Source organism: Patagioenas fasciata, chromosome 5 (genome assembly GCF_037038585.1).
Source record: "Patagioenas fasciata isolate bPatFas1 chromosome 5, bPatFas1.hap1, whole genome shotgun sequence".
Classification (NCBI taxonomy): domain Eukaryota; kingdom Metazoa; phylum Chordata; class Aves; order Columbiformes; family Columbidae; genus Patagioenas; species Patagioenas fasciata.
This window is the reverse complement of record NC_092524.1, coordinates 47,733,833-47,760,651: the sequence shown is the minus strand read 5'-3', so window position 1 is coordinate 47,760,651 and position 26,819 is coordinate 47,733,833. Positions and strand designations below refer to the sequence as shown.

The 26,819-nt window shown below is 44.6% G+C and overlaps 1 protein-coding gene across 8 annotated transcripts in view; it reads right to left on the bottom strand.

Moving 5' to 3' along the window:
• The window catches only part of ADCK1 (aarF domain containing kinase 1), a 109,490-nt gene that overhangs the window by 25,833 nt on the left and 56,838 nt on the right, over positions 1 to 26,819 (bottom strand). For all 8 annotated transcript variants that reach the window (XM_065839135.2, XM_071809485.1, XM_071809484.1 and 5 more), the window contains 5 exons: positions 20,700 to 20,858; positions 16,798 to 16,956; positions 12,807 to 12,923; positions 926 to 1,075; positions 480 to 677 (listed from right to left, as the gene is read on the bottom strand). In XM_065839135.2, coding sequence (XP_065695207.1) covers positions 480 to 677; positions 926 to 1,075; positions 12,807 to 12,923; positions 16,798 to 16,956; positions 20,700 to 20,858 — 783 coding nt within the window. The remainder of the gene's footprint in view (positions 1 to 479; positions 678 to 925; positions 1,076 to 12,806; positions 12,924 to 16,797; positions 16,957 to 20,699; positions 20,859 to 26,819) is intronic.

Here is a 26,819-nt window from a genome sequence, read left to right as displayed (position 1 = left end):
TTAATAGGGTTGCTGATCGAGAGGTAATTTCCAAGGGTTTTTAGGAGTTTGTATCAGTGCTGATAGTCATTTACATGAACAGTGATAATGCATTATCCTTCTCATGTCTTCCCACTAAGCCTTTATGTCTCCTCTACCTTAACCTATCTTTCTTGATGGTTCCCTGCACAGCTGCATTCGACACTTTTTTAAGAAAAGGCTGATCTACAAATGCTTCCCCTGCCAGAACTGGTGAACACTTAACCATTAAAATATTATACAGAATTTAAGCAGCCCATGATAAGTGACACTGGGAAATTAAGTTCAGCCACTAAAACACATTGTAGGAATCCTGGCTTTTTCTAGCTCAGCTATCAGTGCAGAATTTGCCACAAGGTTTGCCCACTATTGCTGTGATATCAGTGGTACAAGTGGTCACAACAATGAAAGGCACATGAGAAGAAGGAAGGGCACATGACAGGGAAGGGCACACTACCTACCTCTCTGGCTGAGACTGGCGACCGGTCAATGCCCCTGTTGACAGACTCCCAGGACCTGGCGGTCAGCATGCAGGCGAAGAGAGGGTACAAATCCCCTGCCCCAAGCCGCCGGCTGTACTTCTGCACCCTCTTCATATCAGCCTTGATGAGGGCCTGCCAAAGGCGGCAGTAGTCCATACGGAATGAATCGCTCAGCACCTGGGGAGGGAGACATAGCGCCCAGAAGTCCACGGAGAACAGGGAAATCGGGGAGAAAGCTTGTGGCCCCTAGCTGTGCCCTATCCCCCATTTCAGAGCCAGGAAACATCCTTGGAGGGTTATGGGAGTAACAGGAAAAATGTATCCACAGGGCCTTAGGGGGCAAGGCTGCAGCTGGGTGTGCACTTTCAGCCTGATGCTCCACAGGCAGCCTCACAAGGCCCTGGAAGCCCTCATAGCCAACATACCTGGTAGAGCCCATGGTCCAGGAGGATAATGTGGGCCTTGCCAGAGGCTGGGCATTTCTTCACTAGCACATTGCCTGGGTGAGGGTCACAATGCACAAAGCCATTCACAAAGATCATTTCACTGTAGAGCTTCCCCAGGTTGCGAGAGATCTGTGAGGAGACAGGAGATGGTCATACCCTGCCACCCATAGCAAGGTGCCTGCCGGGGAGGGGAGGCAGCCCCAAATGCCACCACTGCAAGGAGTGAGGGGCTGGCATGTGCTGACATCGCCACAAGTTCTTGCAGGTCCTCACCCTGACAAATGCACAGGGTGGCTGCTGGTATCTACCGGGGGTGACCCCAGGCACACAGGGAAGGATTCACGCAGCAGGCAACGTGAAGGTGTTTGTGAGGTCAGGGGTTATCTAAGGTCGCTTGCCTGGTATCAAAAAGATAAAACACCTGTGGGCAGGAATAGGGTTTCTGGTAATAAGGAGGGAAATGAGAGGGCAGATAGGGAAAAACATGTTCACAGGGAAGGCATGGAAAGAGCTGCCAGGGTGGGTGAGATACTGCTCAGAGGAAGACTCAGGTGTTTCCATCCATGGATGGCAGCAGAACCCAGTGGAGAAAGGGTGGGAGGAGACTCAGCCCGTCCATCTGCTTACCAGAATGAATATGGGTTCCCTCTCCCCTGACTCCATCGCACTGCTCCCTACTTTCCCCCTTCCTTTCCTCAGTCCTCCTCTAATCTGATTTGCAGTGTCTGTGAAGATGAAGCAGCACAGAAAGGCTGTTTAAATCATCCTGTCACTGCTGTGTGTCCCCCCATGCTACTGCTCCTTATTGCCAAGAGATGTTACTGGAGTTAAAAACCTCCCAGGAGCACGCAAATATCCCCAGGGCCCAGGATCAATCCCTCACAATGCACTAACACAGCAGCCTTGCCCTGACATCCCACCACCAGCCCTCCCTGCCATCAGAGAGCAGCACAGTGCTCCACAGACGAGTGCTGAACAAGCAATTAAAAGACAACCATTATAAATTATTCCAATCATGTCCCAAGCCACACAGAGTAAGCAGCAAACAGGCAGCTGTTGCCACAAGCAGAGGTGGTAGAAGAGGTAGCGGAGATACTAAAAACAGTGCATCCTGCAGAAAAACAGACAGGGAAGGGCTTGCTTCACCCACCTCTGACATGTAGCTACCTCTAAGAATTATGAATAGTGCCCAAGTAACTCCAAGAGAAAGAATGGGAACCCTTCGTGCAGCACGTCAGCTGGGACATCTGTAGGACCAGGTGGGACAAACCTCCGTCCCTCAAGTGCAACCTGGAGCCACTGCTGAATGATGGGGAATGCTGCCCCCATGCAAAATCACCCACGCAGGTGGCACAGCACAGCCACACAGTCTCCTGTGGTGTAGCTCCCCTAATGCCCCACAGGTGTTACTGTAAGTACCAATTGAGGGGAAAGACATTTCCCTTCTGAATCACCAGCTCAGATCACTAGAGCAATGAAGTAACACTTATAGATCTCCTAGATTGCTAGGGAATAGACTTCCTTAACATAAATCAACAAGCTCTAAAATTGGATAGGACCGAAGTACCAGGTGCTGTGATCTCCTAGAAGAGCTGAGTAGCACTTGATGACAGTCCAAGGATGTGCCAAGGATGTTGTTCACAGGAATCTGCACACCAGGAGGAATAAACTTGGACATCACAACTGATAATATCATCAACCATGATGACAGCGCCTAAATTGTGAAGGTCAAGCAATGGAGTCAGTTGCCCAGAGAGACTGCAATCTCCGTCCTCAGAGTTTTCAAGACCTGACTGGATAATACCGAGTAAGCTGGTCTGACTTCAGAGCTGACCCTCCTGAGCAGGAGGGTTTGACATGAGACATCCTGAGGTCCCTTCCAGTCTCGCATACTCTATAATCCCACGAAAACACCTTTCTCCAAGTTATCTACACTATCTCCATAACAGCATCTTCTGTTATGACTGTAGGCTCTAGTTACAGGGAAGGTCTTCCCTCCTGAGCCACCATCAGCAGACTGGTTACTAAACAGACCTGTGGTCCCAGCCTTTTGCAGTCCACAATGCAACATAAAAGAAGCTTGGGATTCAACTTCTTATCTCATCAAGAAAATAGAGGGGTCATAGCCATGTTCAGACCCAGAGGCTGGGTCACAGGTACAAGACAGTCTTCACTGCAAGATCCTCATCCTCTCTCCCTTTCCTCATGTACTCATTTACCTGTTTCTCAGCATGCTGCCTTGAGTACCCGCAGTAGTTACTTCATTGAAACTAGACTTTAGGGCTTCTTTTGGAAAGAGGAACACATTCTGTACAATTTAGTTAGCATACAAAAGATATGTTACAGGGATTTATGATGTAAGTATATAAACACTCTTTACTTTGGAAAAAAACAGTGTATTTTTGCATATTTTTGTCTGTTGACATACTTCTAAAATAGGATAATGTGCTGTTTTGACTGAAAATGAGTTACTTTCCTTCATGCAGTTAGAAACCTTTCTTTTTTCATAGCTAGCACAGTCATTATACGGACATAGTTCGAGAACAAGAGATAACACCCCAGGACAGAGTTAATGTTTTTAATTGCTCTGGTCTGAGAGCCAAAGACACTCTGAGCCCTCTGCCCACAGGTGTGAGACAGCAAGGAAGGGGGACATGGATGGGGCAGAGCTTGACTGACGTCCAGACTGATCAACAAGAGCATTCCATCCCATTAGTGCCATGCTGCATATTTAAGGAGAGTCAGGATCTTCCAATCTCTCTCTCGTGTGTGCTCACTCTTGCTCGCTCTCAGGCGTCTTCTCTCTCGTGCGTTTTTTCTTTGCTCGTTTTTGGTGGAGCCAGGGGAGTTCCGTTCGGGACAATTAGTTTGGCTTTTTGCCATTTTGCAGAGGCCTCTGGGCTTTTCTGCCTTTTTCCTCTTCGGGATCAGCTGTTCAGGACCAGGCGCTGCTTCCTGCGACTGGCTGCTCAGTATGGACAGAGTTCATTAGGAATTGCACTGAGTATCTTTTATTTTATATTCTACTGCTATTTTACATATATATATTTACTAGTAGTGTATTAGTATTTTGTTATTTTATTAAACTGCGTTTATCTCAATCCAAATTCCTCCCTTCCCTTTCGATTCTCTCCCCATTACGTTGGGGCGAGGGTGGTGAGTGAGCAGCTGTCGTGGTTGTATTGCTAGCTCAGGGCAAACCACAACAGATAAAAATTCAATTGATAGAAAGCATCAATACTGTTGAATTCTAAACAACAAAGAAAGGTCATATTTCTAGGGCTTAGAGTGTATATGTGAATAGCAACCTATCATTACAATTCAGACAGAAGAGTTCATGTTTCTAGAGAAAAACTTCAGGAAATGAACATGACACCTTTATATACATTAATTCTCCAGTACTGTGCCCCATCGCTATGGGCCTTTATGCCACCCTTATTGAGAAGGCCACTAGATAAATAACGTATAAAGAATTCACTTTGGAAGAATGCAGGAAGGTGAAATGAGAAAATGAACATGTGAAAACCTCTACTCAGGAGAAAGGAAGAATTTAGCATGCATGTAGGCTGTGTACAACCTCAGGGTGAAGGCGCACCACAAATTAGACAAAAGGTTGCAGTGATTTACAGAAGCAAAGACCAACGTAAACACATAGGTGTTATAGGTGTTTTGTTATGACACAGAGAGGTCATCGTTCCTTAACTTGCATAACATTTCCCTGTTTATCATCCAACATGAGGCCCCAATCTTTTCCACAGTCCCACAGCATTGTTCTGCTGCACGTAGTAAAAAAATAAGTATCACCTTTGGAATCCTGAATTCACTTCCAGACACCTCATTAATAGAGAGATGCAGACAACATAGAGTGAGTTCAGAGAAAACAAATAAACGGGCAAGATGCAGGAGGAATTTACTTGGGAAAAATATTACAAGAGCTGAAGATTCTGAAGTTGCCTAAGGAATGGTGGAGGACAAACAGTCTACAGATGTTAAAAGATTTGAAGAGCAAGGAAGCAGAAGCACTTGTAGCACTGGATGTGCTACAAGAAATATTATAATACAAGTAGGCAGAAGGGGGTGTAATCAAGAATGGCATAATTTAGGCATAACACATGAGAAAAAAACTATGCTAGTCAGTAAGCAAAGCTGAGCTTGATACGTCAGGATGACACCAGACTCTGGCCAGAGGCATGTCCTTGCCTATTGCCAGGGGCTGTGTTATTTTCTAAAGGAAGTTCAATTTGTCTGTGCTGCAGTAGAACATGATGACTGCAGTCACCAAGTGAGCCTGTGGCCTCACCAGTCAACGCAGATAGCAACCTGCCATTGCCACATTATGTGACATGGCCATGACGCTGTGTCAGGCAAACCGCACATTTTCAGCCCAACTTTTTAATTTTGAAAAAAATGTAACTGAGGAATAAGCAGATTGCAGATGATGAAATGGAGAGTCAGCAGCAGCCTGGGGAAAAACAATGGAGAGACACGTATAACAGCCAGACTTGGAGTACCTCTTCACCAAACTAAGCAAATTATGTTCATTTTATGTACTCAGTGTGGCAAGTATGATACATGTCACAAACATGTAACATGAGTTACAAGCCAATACAGAAGAAAATAAGAATGCAGTGCAGACATTGATGATTGATATTGTACAGTATCACACATTCTCTCTATAAACTGGCTAAGTTCACTGGAAATAAGTGACAGCAAACATGACTTCAGAGGTTGTTCCAAAAGTTCACTCTTCAGATGGCTGGAAACTTTCCCCTAAATCCCAGCCTAACTTTAATGATGTTCAGTTTATATCCATAACCCTAGAGTTTAACCAGTCCCTTTCCAGTGTTTACTGCCCCAATGTGTTCACCAAGAAGATAATTATCAGCATAAATACTGCCCCATTTCTACAGGATGCACCTTTATCTGATGTGTACTGGGAGTCAACCTGCCTTTTACACAGTCACACTGCACTGGAAACACACACCCTGCGATCGACTAATATCCCGCAGCTAACTCTAATATGGCACCTCCCTCTGATAAACTCCCAGCATATGTAAGAAGCTCTTCTCATTAGTTTTTAAGTGCACGGCTTCTACTTGGTATTGCTGTTTTTTATCTCTTTCTATCACTTCAGTCCTCAAGGTGCTATTGCTGCTCTGATCCTCCTCTACAATGACAGAACCTTCCAACCTGGTGTCATCAACAACCTCCTTCACACAGTTTTGTTGTGTTGAGGTCATCACTGAATTTACTAAATAAGATCAGTTTGAAGAGTAAACCACACAAAACTCCACTACGGTAATTTCTCTCCACCATTGCCTCTATCAGTTTCTTACCTACTTTGCAATTTCCCTGCTAATTCCCACCTTTTCTAGTTGACCAACTTGTATCCAGTGTACCAAGTATTTTACCAAGTACACCTACTGCATTTCTGTCATCTAATTCAGAGGATCCCAAGCTGCGGTATAGATACCAGCAGCGATATATTTCTTCCTGTATACATACACAGCTGCGAACTGCTGCTGCCATCAGTTTTGAAAGCCTAGATAACCTGTTATCCTTGCAGGATCCACTGTGAACTACTTTTGATGAACCTGTGTTACAACTCTTGCATACAGCCCCATAGCAGCAAACCTTGGGCACACACCAGCCCCTGTCAGCACATTCAGCTGACAGGGCAACCCAACAGTAACAAAACACTGGAAAGCCCATCACAAATTAATATATTTACAAACATCAATATGCAACAGTTAGCAAGAAACCTCTCAGAAAGGATAGAGTGTGTGCAAATTTGAACCTATGAATAGCAAAAGACAGCACATATATCATGTTCATGGGCAGCTGCAATGTAACAAATCAGCCTGGGTTATCCAGGGAAAGTCACTTTTCTGGCCTTGTTAGCAAGCGGGAGTGGTCTTGGCTCCATGTCTCCAACTGACATGAAGAAGAAAGGCAAAGAAAAAAATCCTGGGACATGATCACTGTAGAGCTGATCTCACTGCCTGCCCCTGATAAGTCCCAGATGAAACTGCCTGATAAGGCATCATCCCTCCTGTCCCACCTCCATCGGTGACTGTCTCTTTAGATCGGGAGCAGATACTAGTCTCTGGCCTTAATTTGGCTGTAATATTTGCCAATTATTTTAAGAGATGGTGACACTAACTTCTATTGATCTCATTAAAAGTAAAGGTCGTTGTGCAGCTCATTTCTCAGTACTCAATATTACCTCCTCGGGCCAAAATAATAGCATTGATTTTGGAACCTTAATCGAAGGTTAATTGGATTGAAGAGTGTATTGGGTTTTTGCTTTTTTTCATTGTTGTTATTACAGGCATCATATAAGCATTTGCTTAATCCTGCTAGGGCAATCCTGCCTAATTAAACTGGTGTCAAATTAGCTAAGGGTGCGGATGGAGAATAGCCACAACTTGGACCCTGCTGTGTTGCTGCTCCAAAATGGCTCTTGTTCCTAGCAGATTAGAATGGTCACACACAAGAGATCAGATTTCATACTCTGCCCTCTGTGATCCAGTCATGAGGATCATAACACAGTGCTCTGTAATGCAGTACTATTACTATGCACTGATCTAGTGTCACAGTAAGGTGATGTCTGGACGCACACATCGTCATTAAGATACAGGAACAGTTTTTAGGACTTCTGGAGTGTACTCCTAGCATGCCCCATACTCTCTGTTGGGGACTGAGGAAATCATTTTCCTGTTCAATGCCCCATCTTCCATGGTATTTGAGTGCGGAGAAATATTCTGACTCGTCTGCCCAGGGAACCGAGGGAATAACTTGATAAGTTTCTACAAATTCTCAAAAGGACCCAGGTAGAGAAGACCAGTCATTGTTCATTTAGTTGTTTCTTGCATCTCTATCACACCCAAAATGGCCATGGAGATGATTTTTCCTTTAAATGTAGTTGTATTTCCTTGGATTTAATATAAAGCATCTTGCTGAGACTTAAGCAATTGATTGACACTGATGCTTGAGACTAACTTCCAGTAAGAAACAGGTTTGTATGTAATTTAACTCTTTTGGCTGGTGTCTTTGTACAGCTCAGAAATCACTATCCTTGCTTACCAGTGCCTTGTGAATTTTTATTAAGCTTCAGACAAGAGGAAGCATAAGAGAATCTGCTGGAAACCTCTCCCCAGACTAAATCAGCAGGTGCAAAGAGCAATAGCCATTTTCCCCAGGAACAATGTTCTTCTCCATGCTCCATTTCATCTAATACTTGAGTGTTACAAGCACAAATACTTGAGACATGAGAGGTTTCCACACTTGTGCTGACAAAGGGATCCTACCCTGGGAAATCCCACTTAAATTTTAGCAGCTACAAGGCAGCAGTTCCTGACTCTCGGCAGAAGGGTAAATCCAACACTGAAAGTGTATTTCAAGTTGCAAAGCTGTCAGCCATGAGAAGGTAGCTGGGCTCTAAATCGAGCTAAGAGATACCATTCCAGTGTAGAACCCATTTAGTAACAGAAGGAAGCAAAAAGCCACAATAGCATGAAGTGACAGATGGCAATAATTGTGCACAGTAGCTCATCTTAAGTACCTTAGCTGTTTGCTTTCACTTCTCAGCTGGACAAAACACTTCCCTGACTTCTGAATCATCCACAGCTCATGACCAGGCTTTTAGTGAGCTGAAGTACATGGCATCGTTCCCTTCCCCTGACGCAAATGTAAGGCGATCATGGGGGACTCTCCACTTGGCTACCTGAGCTGGCTGGTTAGTTGGTGACAATACGGCACATGTCAGAAGTGTATCTGTAAGCTCCACACCTCCCGTGGCCAGCTGATCCAGCAGCCTCTGCTGAGACAGGCATCAACAAGGAGGGACCCATGCAGCAGATCAGAGACAATGTAAAGATTTGTATATAGAAAAGGTCTCTCTAAATGAATCAGATAAAATGAGAATGGGTGCAAAAGGAGCATTTATGCCATTTGGGATGTTCTTTAGAAGACCATGCTCTATGTAGCCTTGCTGTCCTCCCTTCCCTCTTGCATACAGTGTGCTACAAACATCTTGAGCGCTCCTTGGCCTCATTTTTTCCTTCTTTCCCTGCTCCACCCATCTTTTCTAAATGTATCCTCTCAACCAGGACTGTAAATGCTCTTGTCTCTTGAAAAAGGAACAGCCAGGTTTCCAAATGGCCCCCTTCTTAGCCCTGGCCTGGCCTGGTCTTCCCTCAAAATTCATGCCATTCATTCATTTCCTGATAACTCCACCCTCCAGGCTTCCCTCCTGCTGTCAATACCCCAGCTGCATGCTCATCCTCAGCTACACTTGCACATGAATAAGTAACTGTTCTACAGGCAGATATTTCAGTGTTTGCACTTGTCTTTAGAAATCAAAGCCTTCTCTGATTAAATGCCATTACAATCCAGCGCTTGGACGGATTCAGAGAGATTAATGTGCTTTTGGGTAGCTTTAATGATAATCCTGCTACAGATGGTATTAAGTAAATGTCAGTAACCTGGTTTGAACAGAGCTTTCACCTCGGGGATCTTTTCCATTTAGAGGAGAGAGGCTCAGCTTGCTTTTCAAGGCTGCATTGTCACACAAGAGAAATCCTGCTTAGTGAAGACTCCTCTTCCTCCACTCAGTAAAACAAAATGGAGTAAGATGATAGATAGACAGATAGATAGATAGATAGATAGATAGATAGATAGATAGACAGACAGACAGATTGATTTAGGTGATTTATAGGGAGCTAATGCATCTCTTGAAAGCCAGAACTGCTGTATAAGTTGTGTCATAGTTTTAAAACCTGGGTTGCCACCTGCTCCCCACGCTCCTTTCAGTGCCTGCTGCCTTCTGCTCACTTCACCAGCTTGCCACACAGTTGTTCACCCACGGCATCAACAGCAGAAGCCAATAATGACCCTGAGACTTATCTGTCCCTGTCTGCTGCACCTTGCCAGAGGAGTAGTCTGGGGTGTGCACTGCTCCTACCTCATCTTACTGTGACCATAACAACAGATCTTGTTGCCCATCACACGCTTCTGACAGACTCGGTATTCCCTCCTTTGCACAGTTGCTTCATTGGTAATCAGTAAAAGTTTTTGGGGGCTGAGGAGAGAAAAGGAGGAAAGAACAGCTCAGCAGAGGCACTGAGAGAACCTGCAGGAACATCTAGTCCTACCGCTAAGCTGAATAACACCATATACCTGACAGATTGCCACAAACCTCTGAGACTTATACTTTGCAGTAGTAAAAGTCTGTTGGCAACTTCTTCTAAATTACATCTCAGCCATCATTTAGAGGCCAGCTGAGAATCAGGAAAAATATGTGTCTTCATTGCTGCATGGAACCTATTGTGCCAAGACATCACAAAATCATCTTCCCAAAGGGGCAAATGAACAAAAGAATGGGCTGAATTTCCACCCTAAATCTCCCCCATCACAAGCGAAAGCCTCTGCTAGCTAGAAAAACTGAAATCAGCTGCTTCTCTACTTTATTTTGGTACATGCTGGCAGCAAAATATGCCACTGAAAGACTGCAGTTACTGAATTTTCCACCCTGGCTGGCTGGAGAAAGCCATGGAAGACAGCAAAGAATGATCTTCCCTGGGCTTCTCCAGACAGCTTGCTATCTCCAGTAGTTTGAGAAAATTTAAAGAAGCAACCAAAGTCCCAGGGAGCTATGCTCTGCTGGCTGCCTCGATCTCAGAATGGATCTGCTGTCCAAGAACTGTGAGGAAACCCAGCTCAAAATCTGCAAGTAAATATTGCGCAAGAGTCCTGCTAATCCATCAAGACAAGCCTTTCTGCCCAGGCAGAGGAGTTGGAACTAGGTGATCTTTAAGGTCCCTTCCAACCCAAACTATTCTATGATTCTGTGATTGTTTCAAGACTTAAGGAATATTCACTTTCATATCTGAGTGCTGAGGGCTAGATTTGACCTCTGCTTTTATAGCAGAAGGAAAGGATAGAATAAATTCGCTCAAATAAATGACTCTCTCACTTTTGACGAGTTATTTTGGCTGAGTGAATGGAGCTGACTGGGTGCTCTGCCATGGACCAGGCTTTTAAAACCACTCTTGATGGCAAAGTCCATGAGTTATCATGTTCTCACGAGTCACACTATGATGTCTTTGCAGACCAGATGCACCATTAAGGCAGTTACCTTGGTAAATACAAGGAAAGATCATCGGCACAAAATAGACACAGAACTAATTGTGTCTACCTCTGATCAGCTGACAATGACCTCTGTGATGCTCTGACGGGAGACAGGAGGAAAACCAGTGACCCAAATGCTGCAACATCTTCATAATGGAGGCATGCAGGGAGAGAGACTGCACTATCTGCAGGTGATGTTGTGTTCATTCAAGAAGTCCCTTGAATGAAAATGTACTTGGACATCTTGCACAGAAAAAGTATGTCATTCACTATTGTCCATTGGTCTGGCCTTGTACATCACAATTACAATGGAAGAGAGTCTCAAAATCTGCTTTAACCTTAGACCTTCCTTTCCTGTTTTTCAGTGGAGAAACACATGAAAAGGTGCCTGTCTTTCTGCCTGCAGAAGTTGCTGATAAATGTCTCACAACTTCTGCTGAGTGCAAGAGCAAAGGAAGAGGCAAAGAGAAATAGAAACAGGTAGGTTATTCAGTCCCCCACCTGTAGCATAGCTGAGCTCTTTATGCTGAGAAAGAGCTGCATGCTAACTTAGGGAGGCAGCTGAGAAGATACACTTAATGCTGTCTCCTTGTGAGTTTGGTATGGCCCACAATTCTCCTCCCTTGAGAGGTCTTTGTCATGTCCCCTAACTGATGCCACGTAACGTTGCCATGGATTGCCAGGGAGCAGAGAGGAGGAAGAGCAGAGAGAGAGGAAGCATTCAGATTTCAGAGGTAAGTGGACAGACAGACTAAGTACAATTGATTTTACACTGTAGTTCATTGATAGGCAGTCAACCAAGTCCAGCTTTGAGGCTCATCAACAGGGCACAAGGGGAAAGGTGAGCAGCAGTGCCTCAATCAGCACTCACTGATCGAGAGGGATAGCTTGACACACTGTCCAATGGCTCAAAACCCTTTCCCCAGGCATCTTCTCAGTCCTTCTGGGAAGTTATACCTTCTTTTCTGCAAAAATCAATCACCCACAGAGAATCTGAAGTGCTCTTCCGACTTCATGCCACACATACAAATTACTTCACTTATCAGGGAAATGTAGCCTCTCTGGGGATGAAACCTGGCAGCTGTTTAATGAAGGACTGCAAATCTACACAGTAATACAGGACCAGGAAGCAAAGAAGAAAACTGTTGCATCTGGAAGAAAAAGGGAGATTTTGGAAGGGAGAAGAAAATAACACGTCAGAGAACTAGGCAAAAGCACCACGGCTGAGACTCCAGTACTCCAATAACTGTGATCACATATAAGAACTTTGATTTACATCTTCTTCACAATGTGAGAGCCGTTGGGATATACAAGCTACATCCCATGCATTTGCCCAGGAGAAAGCTACTGCAGAAGAAAGAGAAAGGAGGAAGAGATACAAAAAGAATCAGAAGCTGAAGTTCCTTTAGGATAACAGGAACTGCCATCTTGCACCAAACCATGGGTGTATATAATATAAAAGCATGGCCATCTTCCACTGTTTGACTCCTCGGAGATATCTCTAACTGTGCAGCCTAAAGGAGAGTGGTCCCCAAAAGAGGTTATGTACTTTGCACAGAAGCTCAAGAACTGACATCTCTCAGATTGATTGCTCTGTTCACATCTGTATGTGCTCCCTTTTCTGCCCTCTCCTGTCCCATCAGCCTCTGTTTGGCACCAATTTCAGCTGATGTCAACATCAATTTTACATTGCCCATCTTGCCCAATTCAGAGATGGCTGAGAAACTACCTCATTGACATTGATGCCATTCTTCTCCATGTAGGCCTTGTCATTCACCTGTCCCCCTTCCATAAACTCCATGAGAAGGACACGCCTTGTTGAGAGTTCCCAGTAGATCCTGGGGACCTGAAACAGGAACAGATGGGTTATGTCAAACAACAAACTGGGGAAAAAAGAATATATCACACACATCCCAGAAAAGGAGTAAAAGAGGAAGAGGCTGAAGTGGGGACTTGCTTTCTCCTGAGCACAAAGAAGGTGTTAAGGAAGTTTATTTGCCCTAGGTTTCCTGAAGCAGAGACACAGCCATGTTTTCCAGAAATTCTTCTTAAATAAATAATTTATTTATAACGTACAGCATAGACCAGCTCAAGCTGGGTGCCTCCAGAAGAGAGATCTTGAATAAAGAAAACATGGGGCAATTATGTCCTTACAACCTAAGCTTCCCATCCCTCATGCATCAATTTGGACCAATTGTAAAATTGGAGTCTGGGGTCTCCTTGTTCTTCATTGGGTATCTTCATTTTTGTCAGGTTGGCCATTTCTTATCTCTGCAGGTAGTTGTTTGTCTTTTTACCAACCAGTGTAGACACCAATCAAAGTGCTGACCTTCAGTTGCTATTCTGCACTTGCATCTGGGGAGAAAGGCAAGGCCCTGGCAACAACCAAAACATTCTTCTCTTTCTTGTCTTCTTTTAGATGCACTGTTCCATTCCTTTACTTTTCTCTAGGGACGTAGCTCCTGTTGACAAGCAAAAGCTCAGAAGCTCCTTTACCTTCTTGCTCGAACAAATTTTGGGTCCCTTTTTTGCTTAACAAGGCAGAAAAGTTTAAAAGTTCAGAGCAAACTTAGTTACTCATGCTAAGGAGTTATTTACAAGCAATTCTAAACAAATTCTATAAGAACCAGTATACCAAATAATTCAATAGGCTAAGGCAGTCTATACCCTAACAGAGGCAAACCTAGCTACTGGCCTCTTCCCCAGGACAGCAGTAATGTGTGCAAGGACAAGACACCAGTTCAACAGTAGCAGGATCTATGCTCATGCAGCATTTCAGACGCCGCTTTAAAAGACTTTGTCCATCTCCCACTGATGTCTGAGAGCTTTCTTATCTGCTCTGCAGCTCCTCTAGCTGTGCGGTTTAACTAGTACCTATTGCAAGTTTCTGAATCATCCACTCAGCTCCTTTAGACAGGAGCCGCATCTCGTTTGCTACACACAGGGCCCAACTTATGCAGCTCTAAAAATGATAAGCCATCGTCATAAATTGTATCTCCACAGTGCCCCTTGGAACACTAACGCCTTTGAGCTGACAAACCCTGCGTACTTACGCCATCTGCAATTGAACCAGGAGAAAAATCAAGTGTCACAAATAAGAGGCTTGTCACAGAAACCCTGGGAGACCCTTAACTATCTTATAACCAATGTGACACAGTAACAAGTGTAAAATGTCAAAGCACTTTTCATTCCATCTTCGGTAAATCAAGCTGAGGTACAAGTCAGAGGCCCCTTGTTACCCAGGGAGGCAGTGACGCAGCCATTGCTCAGTCTGGTTCCCCCTTTTCCAGCTTCTCCACTCAAACTCTTTCTGTGCTGAAATCCCCAACTGTCAAGAGTCCTTTTGTTGAAGTTTCCTTTGGATAATCCTCATGTCACTCTGACTGTGTGTCTCTCAAGCTGTCCAGATTTTCCTTCGCACACAGGTGAAGACATGCAGGTACATGCTCCACCTATTCCTATTTCTGTGCCCCAGTACAGAGCCACGTTTTGGATCCTGCAAAGAGAGAGCCGGCTGTGCAGCCCCTTCTCCTCACCCGCCTGACTTGGCTGTGGACTCAGGACTCGCACACTGAAAGGGTCCAGCACCCTGGAGCAGGACAGGAAGAGGTAAGCAGTGTTGTCCACCTAATGCAAGCAAAACCAGTGGAACCAGTCAGGCCACTGCTGTTCATCGTAACTCCTGAATATGCAGCATTTGTTTCATACTCTGCTTGTAACTACTGATGGCGCCTCAGTCTCTCCGAAACTATCTGCCTCCCCTGCTGTTCCTGTCCTAGAGAGACCATTTTCCCAATGTCACTTACTTCTACCTCACCATGTATGTGACACTGTAGATCAAAAACTCCTTTGCTGAGCAATTCCAGTGTCCCTCAGTCTCCTCATTCCATGCTCTGGGCATAATTTGCACGTTAACTTTGACACCAGGGATCCATTATGTCCGGATTGCAGCCATCCCAGGTTCTCTGGGTGTCCATTCTTTGCAGAGTTAGATTGGTGAAAAAGCAAACAAACTCCAAAGCTAATCAATCCCCAGCTCATCTAGCTCACTGATCCCTGCTGCCTTAGATCATTTCAGATGACACTCACTCTTGTCTCCAGATTTACAGAGGCAAGTCAGTGGGTTTGTAAAGCGCTATCCATGCTGTCAGAGATGCTTCTCTCACTCACAGCCAAATTCTTCAGTGATTTTTTTAATTACTCACAGATGTTTGGCTGTAATGCTAGTGCGCAGAAACAATTTATCTTGGGCTTTAAAAGCTCAAACAGGTTCACAGACCAAAATCCACTTCTTAGCTTTTTAGCGTGTTTAGGAAAATTAATGATACAGCAGCTCAATTCTTCTGTTGCTTTTGGGTGATGAACACGTCTCTGAATTGGCAGGTCAGACAGGAGGATCCATTATTTAGCCATCTCAAGCCATTTGTTATTACTACATGTATCGATATCATGATAGCTCCTTAACCCAGCAAGGAGGTAATTGGCTGTCTCCATGGGGATTTACTTCACAGTATCCTAGTTACAGCTGCAACGGATACAGCTCTCCAAGGTGCATCACTTCTGATAAGCGCACACTCAGCAAAATCATTGGCCTTCGGCCTTCTGTAGCCCTGGTGGCTTTTAGCTATCTGTGTCTATGGAAAGGCCACTGCTGCCACTGGGATCCAAAGGGACTGTCACAAACCTGGAGTCAGGTTACAAGGAATTACAGCCCTTGCACAGAGGAAGCGGGGAAAAATGGATGGACCAGCTTGTAAAGTCTAACAAAAACTCACCTCATTTCAGACAAATGTCACTCCCATCTTGAGATTTCTGCATAAATAGGAGGTGAAAACCTCATTTTCATGTGTGTATGCAGGAGAGCCCAAAGGATGATGCATTTTTTGCTGCCTTTGCATATGTGCAAACGCAGTTATATCAGTAACTGTGCCAACGGCACTTTGTGCTTTACTATACTTGTGTATTTCCAGAATGCACACGCTGGAGGCTTCTGCGTCTTGGGTGTCAGAAAACGATCTGTAACTGTGCAAGTTTGAAGATGTGAGCTTATGTCTTTCCAAGAATGAGATGCGTACATGTTTGGTTCTACTTGAGACATTTGACAGAGATCTTAGTGTGTAGCAGGGGAGGTAGGGTAAGAGTGTAAGCAGGGAAGAGTAGAATATGGGTGCAGTTGAGTTTGTGTATGAAGTGTAACAGGAATGCAGTAGCCACAAATGCACAGGAAGGATGTATGCTCAATTCCAGAGCAAGAATGTGCTTTTTTGCAGGAAGAAGGATCCATGCAAACATGCTTCCTCCTGAGATACACGGTCTCCTCAATCCTACTTGACATCATCAGCTTCAGTCTAGCTTTTTTGGTTTATGTCTATTTCTTGCCCTCAGTTGAGATAAAGCCCAGGAAAAGGTAGCAGCAGATGGCTCAGCAAAGAATGGCAAATTCACAGGTCTCTGGACCTGTGTTTGGGAAAATAAGTAGCAGGCTTCAGAGACTGATGGTCCCACACCACCACTCCTCACCCAATCTACAGTACCTACAGCAGGAAAGAGACGAAGAGGAAGCAGCTTCTGGTCCCTATCAGCAGAGCAGTCTAAGAAGAACAACAACTGAACTCCATTCTCCCTCTATATGGTTCCTCCAAGTGGTGAATGAGGTGTACAAGAAGCATAAACTGAGACTATTAATGCACATACATACACAGAAATACGTGTTCCCTCACCTTCAGGAAGTCAAAGTTCTTGAGCATATGAGCAACCTTCTCAGCATTTCTGCCCTCATTGAGGAAATCCAGCTCCAAGGGCAGATTCTTCTTAGCTTCTTCCACCAGCCACATGAACTCAAAATCTGGAAAGATCTGCTTCACAACCAAGAGGAGAACCTGAGAACAAAGAAACAGACAATCAACTCCTCTCTAGCTCCAAAGCCACGCAGCTACACACAGTGCTGTTTTGATAGGATCATTCCATGTAACTTACAGAAAAAAAAAAAACAGTTTGCACCCCAAGTGCTTATAGGGTTCCTGCAGTATTGTAATACAAAATGTGGTGTCAGGCCTTGGTCTTGTAACACAAATGTTGGCTTGCCATTCCACACAGGCACACCTAGGAGTTGAATGATGGCACAGACTCCAAAGGGAGCCCAGCTGCCTGCTGCTTAAACATAAGAGAGCAAAGCCCTGGAGAAGATCTCACCAAGGGGAGGGCCCAAGAGCAACTCTCTTCTGAATCCTGTAATTCTAAGAGTTATTGTCTGGCTTCACATCCCTCAGATAATGCAGAAGAGAAAGACCTAAAGTAAGACTTATCACCTCTACATTACTACTTCTGCTGCTGAGTAAGAATTTGCTAGCACAGGAAACCCACCCAGCAGTTCAGAGAAGACAATGGAGTTCAGATACAGGTAGTAGGCTACAGATCTTTAAAGCACACTCCTGGTGGGGATCAGAGGAAGATTTGCCTCTCAGTGTCAGTCACAGCCATCCTCAGTCATGCTAAGGTGGTCTTTTCTAAATATCATATATCCACCACCTGGCATCCTCTTCTTCTTAAAGGAATTAGGTATTCAGCTGCACACACACTTGAATAGCCCAGCTGAAAAGTGCCTAGAAACATTTGCTTACAGCAACATTTAATAAAAGGGTGAGTGACGGGCTGTCCGTCCTGAAGAAAATCAAGATTATGTGATTGGATGTCATAATCAAAGCTGTACAGCAGCTAAGCATTTCTGCTCAAATGAAGGACCAGTTTCTCAACCAGTGTCACAAATTCATGCAAGCTGACAATTTGGACCACATCTTAAGCAAAATAATTGTTTGGGTTTTTTTTAACTACTTGGGTCATAAAACAAGAATAAAACATAAAAATGCAATCTACCTTCCTGTCTTTATCTTACTTGTTCTGTACATCCATCTGAAAATGAAAACAGACTTATCAGTGTGTATTCCTGAACAGTTTCCCTTCCTAGATCTCCCCCACTGTGGTGGGAATTCCTGCACTGCAGGAGGAACGTTTAAAGCACACACAGAAAGCTGCTATCATGGAAATGTATGACAAAAAATAAATTTATGAACCATCACTGCTCCTGTTCAGCTGTGTGAAAACATTTGTTCTCCACCCCTGTCTCTACTTTTCTTATCTAAATGTCAGTTCCAAACTCAATGTTCCTTTAAAAATGTAATCACCAGGTTCCAGACACTACTGAATGATATTTCTACTGTTATATCTAGAGGCATAAATCCTTTCAAATTTATGTCACCCAAATGAAATGTAACCAGTGATCTTCATGAACATGTACATAAACTTTATAAGGGCTGCAGGATTATTTCATTGGTGCATGATGTGAGAAAATCCATGCATTGTTTTTTCCTTCCTTTAAATGTTCTTTTGAATCAATTTGCCAACTTGATCATCAGCAGGGACATACTTAACAACTGTTTAGCCTGTCCCTTTTCTGACATCTGTCTAACATATTGTCTTGAAATTGAGTATTGATATAAGAGCAGCAAGGTATCTCTGTCTGGATTCATCAGATGCTGTACTGATTTTTAAAGAGTCAGCACTGAGGTTATGAAACTTCAGGTGAATTTAGGAATTTTCCATCTAGTTTTTCCCATTCAAATTCCTTCCTATTAGTCTCTAAATAAGACCATCTCCACCAATATTTAAATTAACCTCTACCTAGCTGCAATGTCTGTTTGATTCTCAAAGGACGAGAACCTCAGTGTACATTATCTGGCTTTCAGTGTGGCCTGTACAAAAACAGTCCCATACAAGGATATGATGATGCATGCAAACTAACACTCCACAAGAGACCCTTTGAAAACAAGATTGTATGTGTCATGTTGTGAGCTATAATACTATCCCATAGCTGTGTGTACACAACAGATCTCAAGGATGCAAACTAGATTGTCTATAGAGGAAGGAAAATACTAAATAGCCACAAGGAAATACATTGGTTTAGTTTCAAGTTTCCTAGGAGGATTAGTCTAAAAACAGAAAAGACAGGAAAATTCTAAAATCATTTGTTTAAATGTTTCTTACCAATGTAACCAGCAATCACAGCAACATGGTGTGACAGGGGATTTTTTTCTGTTATACTTACTGTTAAAAGTGCAAATGTCCCAAGGTGGATACACATCTTGGCTCATTCATTCACAACCCTCTTATTGCCTTGGGCTCACAGTCTTTCATTACCATGCACATCCTTCTTGCTTGACTGCTTAGTTTCTGCCACCCTGTCCTGGGCAGGAGTGAAGGATGCCATAAGCCCCTGAGAACTGCTGCGCATGTGATGACGACCAAGCAAACTCATTGGGCACACCAGTGCAGTCAGTCCTGGAAAGGACCTGAATCAAACCCAAATCTACAGCTGTACCCAAAGTGAGTTCAAACAGTTCTTGGTTCTCAAATCAGCACCGAAACAGACATATCTCATTTTACTGGGATATCTTTATTCAATCCAAAAATTTATTTTGCTATGAGTTCAAAATAAATATTCAGCTGCAAACTGATGTGCTCTAGCTGGAATCAGCTGTGTATCTTTGCAGACCAGCCAGGATTGCTCAAAGCAGGGTGTTTCAGTCGCCTGAAGAATCTTTAGTTATGTGCTCTCTGAGAGGATGCTGGCAGGATCTTTGATTCCTGATCTCCTGTGATGGAGAATTGTGTGTCATTATGTCTGCAGTACCCTCTAAACCAGGGGTGTCAAACTCCCTCAGCTTAATCTTCCCCTTTTTAGTCACATGGCCATACTTGTCTGTCAACAGATAGGCACATTACTGTACTATACATACAGATATAGTCTTACTAGGACACCATTTACAGACTTAATCCTTTCCCTCTCCTTCATCTCAGTCCTGTCTCCATTTCCTGCATTGTACCATACCACTGGCATCTTTGACTACTGCAATGAAGAGCAGTACCACAGCTTTTCTCAAGCTCCTCCCTTCAGTGGACTAGACTGACAAGTTCGGGAGAAGCTACAACAGTGCACAAAGAACATGAGTGGTACCCACCATTCAGGAAAGTAAAAGGACACAGGCACTGACACTTTTTTCCTAGCCAAATCCCTCATTTGTGCATCTGCCCCTGTTCAGTGACCTTCTCCATATCTCAGTGTTTCTGTTTCCAGCATGAATCAGCTCAGCTTTAAGGAGTTGATCAAGAAGCAGAACTGAATGACAGCAAGCTCAGCCACTGTTGAATCCATACTGGAATTTAACTGAAAAAACATGTTAATCATGGAGAATTTCTACTTGGCCACACAGCCCTGACTGCAAGGGGAACTGAGACCAGTTTAATCCACCAGCTAACAGGCACACAGGCAGGAGAGACTGGAGGAATCACTTTCTAGTATTTAAATCTCACATGGACCTACTCAGATGTCATTCATGTTTACCTGTCTTCTCCTTCCACCTTCCTTCACTCTTACCCCCTTGTTCAGCCCCTCCATTCCCAGAGTCACCCTCTCTGTAATCCTCACCAGCTTTCTGTATTGTTCCTGTAAGACAACATTTATCTCTGTGGAGGTTCCAAAGCTACAGGATGGTGTTGTCATAGCTGCTTAACACCATGGGTGAATACGGCAATTGCTCTTTAAGTCAAGATCAACAGGTATTTTTACCTCCATGAGCAAAATGTCCTTGGAGCTCTGAGCTTGGACCTTTGGGTGCTGGATTTTCACCGCCACCGTTCTCCCATCCTGCAGCACTGCTTTGTGCACCTGGGCTAGTGATGCTGCTCCCAGGGGAGTGTCCTCAAAACTCAGGAACAGCTCTTTTATCTGTCAAGAGAAGAGAAAAGAGGCATTAACTTGGGGTGCCAGAGACTACCCCAAGGAAAGCCCTGCCCACAGGCCAGATACAGCACATGCCAAAGCTGGGCAAGCTCAGTCCTTCTATCCTTTCTCTGTCCCCCGCCTGAACCTTGTCACTACCTGGCCTCCCAGTGGAGCCTGCCAAGCACCAAAGTGCCCTGGAGATACTTTGCTTATGGAAACCTGCAGCAGAGCCCCAGCAGCACATTTCAACTAGGACAAAAGGTCATCAGGCAACACATGAGGGACCTCTCCAGGCTGTCCTGAAAACTGGCTAGAGTAATTATGGTCACCATCCTTGGCTGTTACTGGGTACAGAAGTCAACAGAGGTTGCTTTGCATGTAATTCTTTTGCAGATATTTAATACTGCCCACTGTCACCCCCTGAAATCATGCGTGTTCACACAGCAGCATCAGACAGTTTACATGGTGAAAGCTAGGCACATGATCAGGAGCAGTGGTAAGGGCTGGATTTAAGGCAGGAGGACAAAAACTGCAGTTTGCACCTCTGGTGACTTGGCCTGAAAACGAGTTTTATGTGATTAACTTTCTCATGCCACCAATAAAAGTAAACAGTGCTCTCGGGTCAGTAAAAGCACCAGATGGGGACAGCAAAGCACAACATGTATCAGCAGCTCTGGGTATGAAACTCAGGAGTAGCCTAAAAGGAAAGCTGAAGGAGTAAATTCACCAAGGGGATGTCCAGGAAACAAAAACCTAGACAGACATGGGCGAGGCAATGAGAGACGGGCAAGGGCTCATCTGCCCTGAATAACACAGCACCCTGCTAGAGACCGCCAGTGCAGCACTGGGCCCTGGAAGCACCATTACCAGGGCAGCGTGCTGCCAGCCTGGCTGCCCAGCCAGACCCCTCCGCACAGCTCATTAGCCCCGAGGGAACACTAATGAGCTTTTGTGGCTCATGGAGTTAGTTCACGCAATACTAATTAAGGGATTGTGTCCTGCTCTGTAAAGGAAGGTGCAGACAAGCTCTGAGGTATCCAGAAGTCAGCAAAGAGAACCTGCCCCACCCTTCCCACAGGCTGGACTGATTTTGGGTGAGCAGTTGAGAAGCCTGTAATTTATGCAGTAACAGAAAAGAAAGAATGTCAGTGCATTTTTATAACCTGCTTTTTAAAAGGTAATTAAACATGGGAGCTGCAGCGAACTAGTAATTAAATATGAATAAAGACCTTCTAAGCAAAGTCTTCATGCAAAGCTTTAAATGAATATTCTTTTTGCTGACAAGGAAGAAAAATGCTATACAAGGAGCAGCCTGTTCCCTTGTGCAGCTGCCAGGGAATGAGCCCCCTCCCACACTACCCTAATCCTTCTCTCCCAGCCCCTTCCACAGAAAACTATTGCTAGCAACAAGCTGGAGCATTTGCAGCAATTAAATTCCAATAGAGACTCAGCTGCCTCGAGTAATTCACTAGGAAGGTGCATTCTATTTATTTATTTAATTCCCTTTGGTCCTGGCAGCAAAATCAATTAAGTAAAACAACTGCATTTAAAAACAACTACTTATGTGTTTTTTAATTACAGCAGGTCCATAATTCAAACCTATTGACATTCCTGTCTTAAGACAAAAAAAGGTTTTTCTCTCTTTCCTCCCCACCCTTTCTTTTTGCTCTCACTTCTGGATTTTGAGATTCTTGTTTCTGATTAGTATAAAGAAAGAAGCACCCACAGGATGGTAGATGGCTCAGGGGATGCATTCAAGACGCAAAGACTTTTATCTTTGTGTGAAGTTTGTCTGTCAACAGAAGAGAGGACCTCTTAAGGCGGAGAGACCTAATGTGCCCAGGAGCATGTTAGGCTATGAGATCCCATAAAAAAGGACAAAATGCAAACAGAGAACTTGTCACATGAGGTCAAGCTGGGGCTTTCTTCACCTCCCTTACTACCCTACATTGTTCATGTTAAGGGGATGTACCCTTTACAGAATAGCAGCCAATATTGCTAGTCTGTCATAAGGGTGGCAACACCCTACAAAGGTTAAAGCACAGAATTGGGAGTTCACTGGCCTGAATCCAGTGAGGCACATTTATAGTAAGATGACATAGAAACTGGATAAAACTCCATCTACTCTGGATTTCAAGAGCTTTTTAATTGCCTACACTGTCAATCCAACCATTTTCACCAGTACTGAAAGCATGCAGGGAGAAAAATAAAAGCTGCACATGTTCCCTCTGGCAGGAATAATATCTACAATATTCTTGTGTGCCTAAGTTTTCTAAGGAAACATCACTTGAAGAAAGGTGTCTCCAGGAGTTCTTTTGGGCAGAAGGATTTCATTTAGAAACTTGTTATTTAGAACTTGAAAGGCAGGATGGCAGTCACATCCATTAGAGGCAGACCAGTGGCCCTGCTGCAGTTCAAGGGGGACTCTGGTTGCACCCAAAAGCTGCAGTGCAGGCAGCAGGGGAAGGGATGCAACAGAGAATTGATGCAGCTTCCGGGAGCTGAAGGGCAGAGTGTGCACATCGGGGAGCGAGCAGATCACAGCCCGGCCATTACATGAGCAGGTGCAAGGCTGAGATAAAGCAGCAGTACAATTATGGCTGGCCGCCAGGACCCCCCACTTAGCAAATTGCCCTCATTCATTATGAAATTGTCCTTTTGCAGCTTGCTGGAGGCAGCTTGTGCCTCTGATGCAGGCTGTGTGTCCCAGACAGGCAAAAGCAAGCGAGAGGCTGTATGACGTGGGAGCAGAAGAGGTGAGTGAGACTCCCACACCACTGCCGGAGAGCGGGGTCCCTCCTGAGGGAAGGTGGCTGCACCCCTTCCCTGCAGGTAGGGAGCTTGTGGAGCAGGCTGCAGGCTCTTAGGGCTCACAAGCACCCACCTAATAAGCACCCTTAACAAATACTGTAACCATGCTTTCCAGGATGGATAATTAGCAAGCAAAGGTCTGGGACAGTCAGAGCCCAGCTGACATGGTACTTAAGGAACTCTCTCTCAAGCTTCTTTCAGGTCACAGCTGGTCTCAGAGGGCCTTATCAAACTGGCTGTTACCCTCTGTAATCCTGGCAGGAGATGAAGCAAGCATAGTTTCCAGACAGCTTTAATAAAGGTTTAAAAGAGATAAACGGAACTTCAGAACTGCTCTTTCAGAAGTGCAGGACAGCCAGCTGTGGTTCACAGCTGTACAGGTGAGCTGTGTCCCTGCAGGCAGTGGTTTTTCTCACTGGCCTCCGGCACAGCCAGCTACCCATCAGCACATGCTCGACCAGCACTGGAACAGGCTGTCCAGGGAGGTTGTGGAGTCTCCTACTCTGGAGACCTTCAAAACCCGCCTGGACACATTCCTGTGTAGCCTCATCTAGGTGTTCCTGTTCCGGCAGGGGGATTGGACCGGATGATCTTTCAAGTTCTCTTCCAGTCCCTAGCATTCTATGATTCTATGACCAGCAAATGAACACAATGTACTTCACTGGCTGGAAACACAGCCTAGACTGTTCAATGCTAAAGAATGAAACTCATCTAATTTTATATATACAAAATCTTTTCATGATTGTTGGTATTAATATTCACATCTCAGGGAGGTGATATAAAAGCTCTAGCAGGATCTGTCTACTTAGGCATTTATTAGTGTGTATTCATGCTGAGATGGCACCTAGAGACCATCCTTAAGCCCAGAGTGGCACTGTACGAGGTGCACAGCCATCGCAGGCCCTGCACAAACTCACGCTTTCCAGGAGTCCCCAGCTGTCACCTACAGGCCTCCTCACATGAAGTGCCTTCCCAAAGCACACGCTGCTCTGCCCCAGTCTGTGGTGCACACCAGCTGATGCTGCAATGCTGAGCTTCAGAATGCCTCGATATTTTTTGTAAATCCTGTCCTTAAACACTTAGGAAGTTACTGGAAGTCAATTGGATTTAAGCTCCAAAATTCTGAGTCCTTTCTGAAAGTATTGCCTTACACGACCTGCCCAGCACGCTTTGAGAAGTCTTTGACAGAGCTGGGATTTAACCCACATATCCCAAGTTCCAGCCTGACATCTTAATCTCCAAACCATAAACGTTAAATGTGCATGTCTTGCTAGCTAATTTCTCTTGAAATATACTGCCTATTAATCCCAACCTTCTTATATCCATGTGCTGCAGTAAATGATCAAATATTACTGCTTGGTCTCAACCTGCCCAGTCCAGAGAGAGGTCTGTTCCCTGTTCCAGAAAGGCTGCTAATAAAGTACCATGGAGACTGTCATGGAGCCCCTTCCTTGCCCAGCACTATGTAACATACCCCATGTGGGACGTGGTGGCTCTGCTCTCCCGTAGTGGCCATGGCAGATGAACAGTGGCCAAGTGTCAGCAGTCTGTTCAGGACAAATTTATGGTGCAGTGGGAGGCAAAATCACAAACAGAAGGTGTCTAAACAGCCCAGCTTTGTTCAGCTGGCAGGCTGAACCCCTTTCAGCTGGTGCTCCAGACCACTGGATGTGGCACAACCAGAATGAGGTCACTATGGGGTCTAAATAAGAATATTTTGCATTTACAAGTTCTGTCAAGGAGGTTTCCAGCAGAGTACAGGACAGTTTTGAAAATTCTGGTTTTCCACAGTCACTTACAAAGAACCTTTTCCTCAACTCTGTCACAGCTGAACCAGTCCACTACAGGTGGTGTCAGTGAGGAGACTTCCAAATGCTCAGCATTTCCCAGGGGAAGACAGTCCTTCACCAAAGAATTTCAAAACTGCCTTCAAATATTTCCCAGGACTTCAAAGGACCCTTCAGCTTGGAAAGAGAGACAATGGGGAGGGAATGGCACAGAGCTCTTTAAAATCACTTCTGTCACAGACAGTGGAATTGGGAATACTCATTCACTCCATAAAACTCATGAGCAGCAAATTGTCAATTAACACATAAGATTACCAGATGTCAGGATTAAAACAAGCAAAAAGTATTTTTTTTTCTCCACACCAATTAAGATGTGGAACTCATTGCCACAGGATGTTATGAATACCAGAAGTCCAGGTGGGTAGATAAGTTGATGAAGAAAAAATCCATCCCAAATTATTAAACACCAAGACACAATCTCTGGCCCAAGAAATCTCTAACCTTCAGATTACTGGAAGATCATACCAGGTAAAGCTTAACTGCATGCCTGCCATGCTTTCATAACCTTCGCCTCTTAGCCAACACTGGCTACAGTTAGAGGTAGAGTAGTGGGCTTCAGCTTTTGGTCTGGTCTGTACAGTAATCCTTATGTTCTCCAGAAGCTCATCCCACCAGACTGACCAGCCTCCATGACAGCAGGATGGAGAACAGAGGAATTGTTTTACCTGCTGCTAGCCTGGGACTCGGTTGCTGTTTGACAGCCTAGAAAGTTAGTGATAGACGCTGCAAGTTTCTGAGAATGCAAAGGGTATGGAGGAACCAGAGCTGGAAGTGGTCCAGCCTCCACAGTAAACCCTGAATTCTGGTAACAGTGCATCTTCATGAAATGTCTGTCATACAACATTCACAGAATAAAGGTGCTTCTGTTATCAAAAGTATAGTAAATATTCCAGAACTGAGTGGAAATACGCCCATGTCAGGCGGTTGCGCCAGAGTCTGGCACATCTAGGGAACATGAAGCAGGAGCTGAGATCATCTCTGACACAGGCCATCTCCAGACACTTCAGTGTGCTCCACAGCTTCACCCATCACAGCCACTCGAAATAATCCACAAAAAGGGGCCCAACAGTGATGATGCTGTTCTCTTATCACCAAAAAAGCATTGCAAACTGAAACACTTAAAACCTCAACCACAATATCACAGTAGATATCCTCTTCTGATCACAGCACACTGTAATTGCTCCCAAATCTTGCATTTTGTATTTGGAGATAGCAATCTATGAGATATCCTGCTATTTCAGAAGGGGCTGAGTAGGCAACACAGGATTAACTTGAACTTCTTGCCTCCAGGATACTCATCACAGGC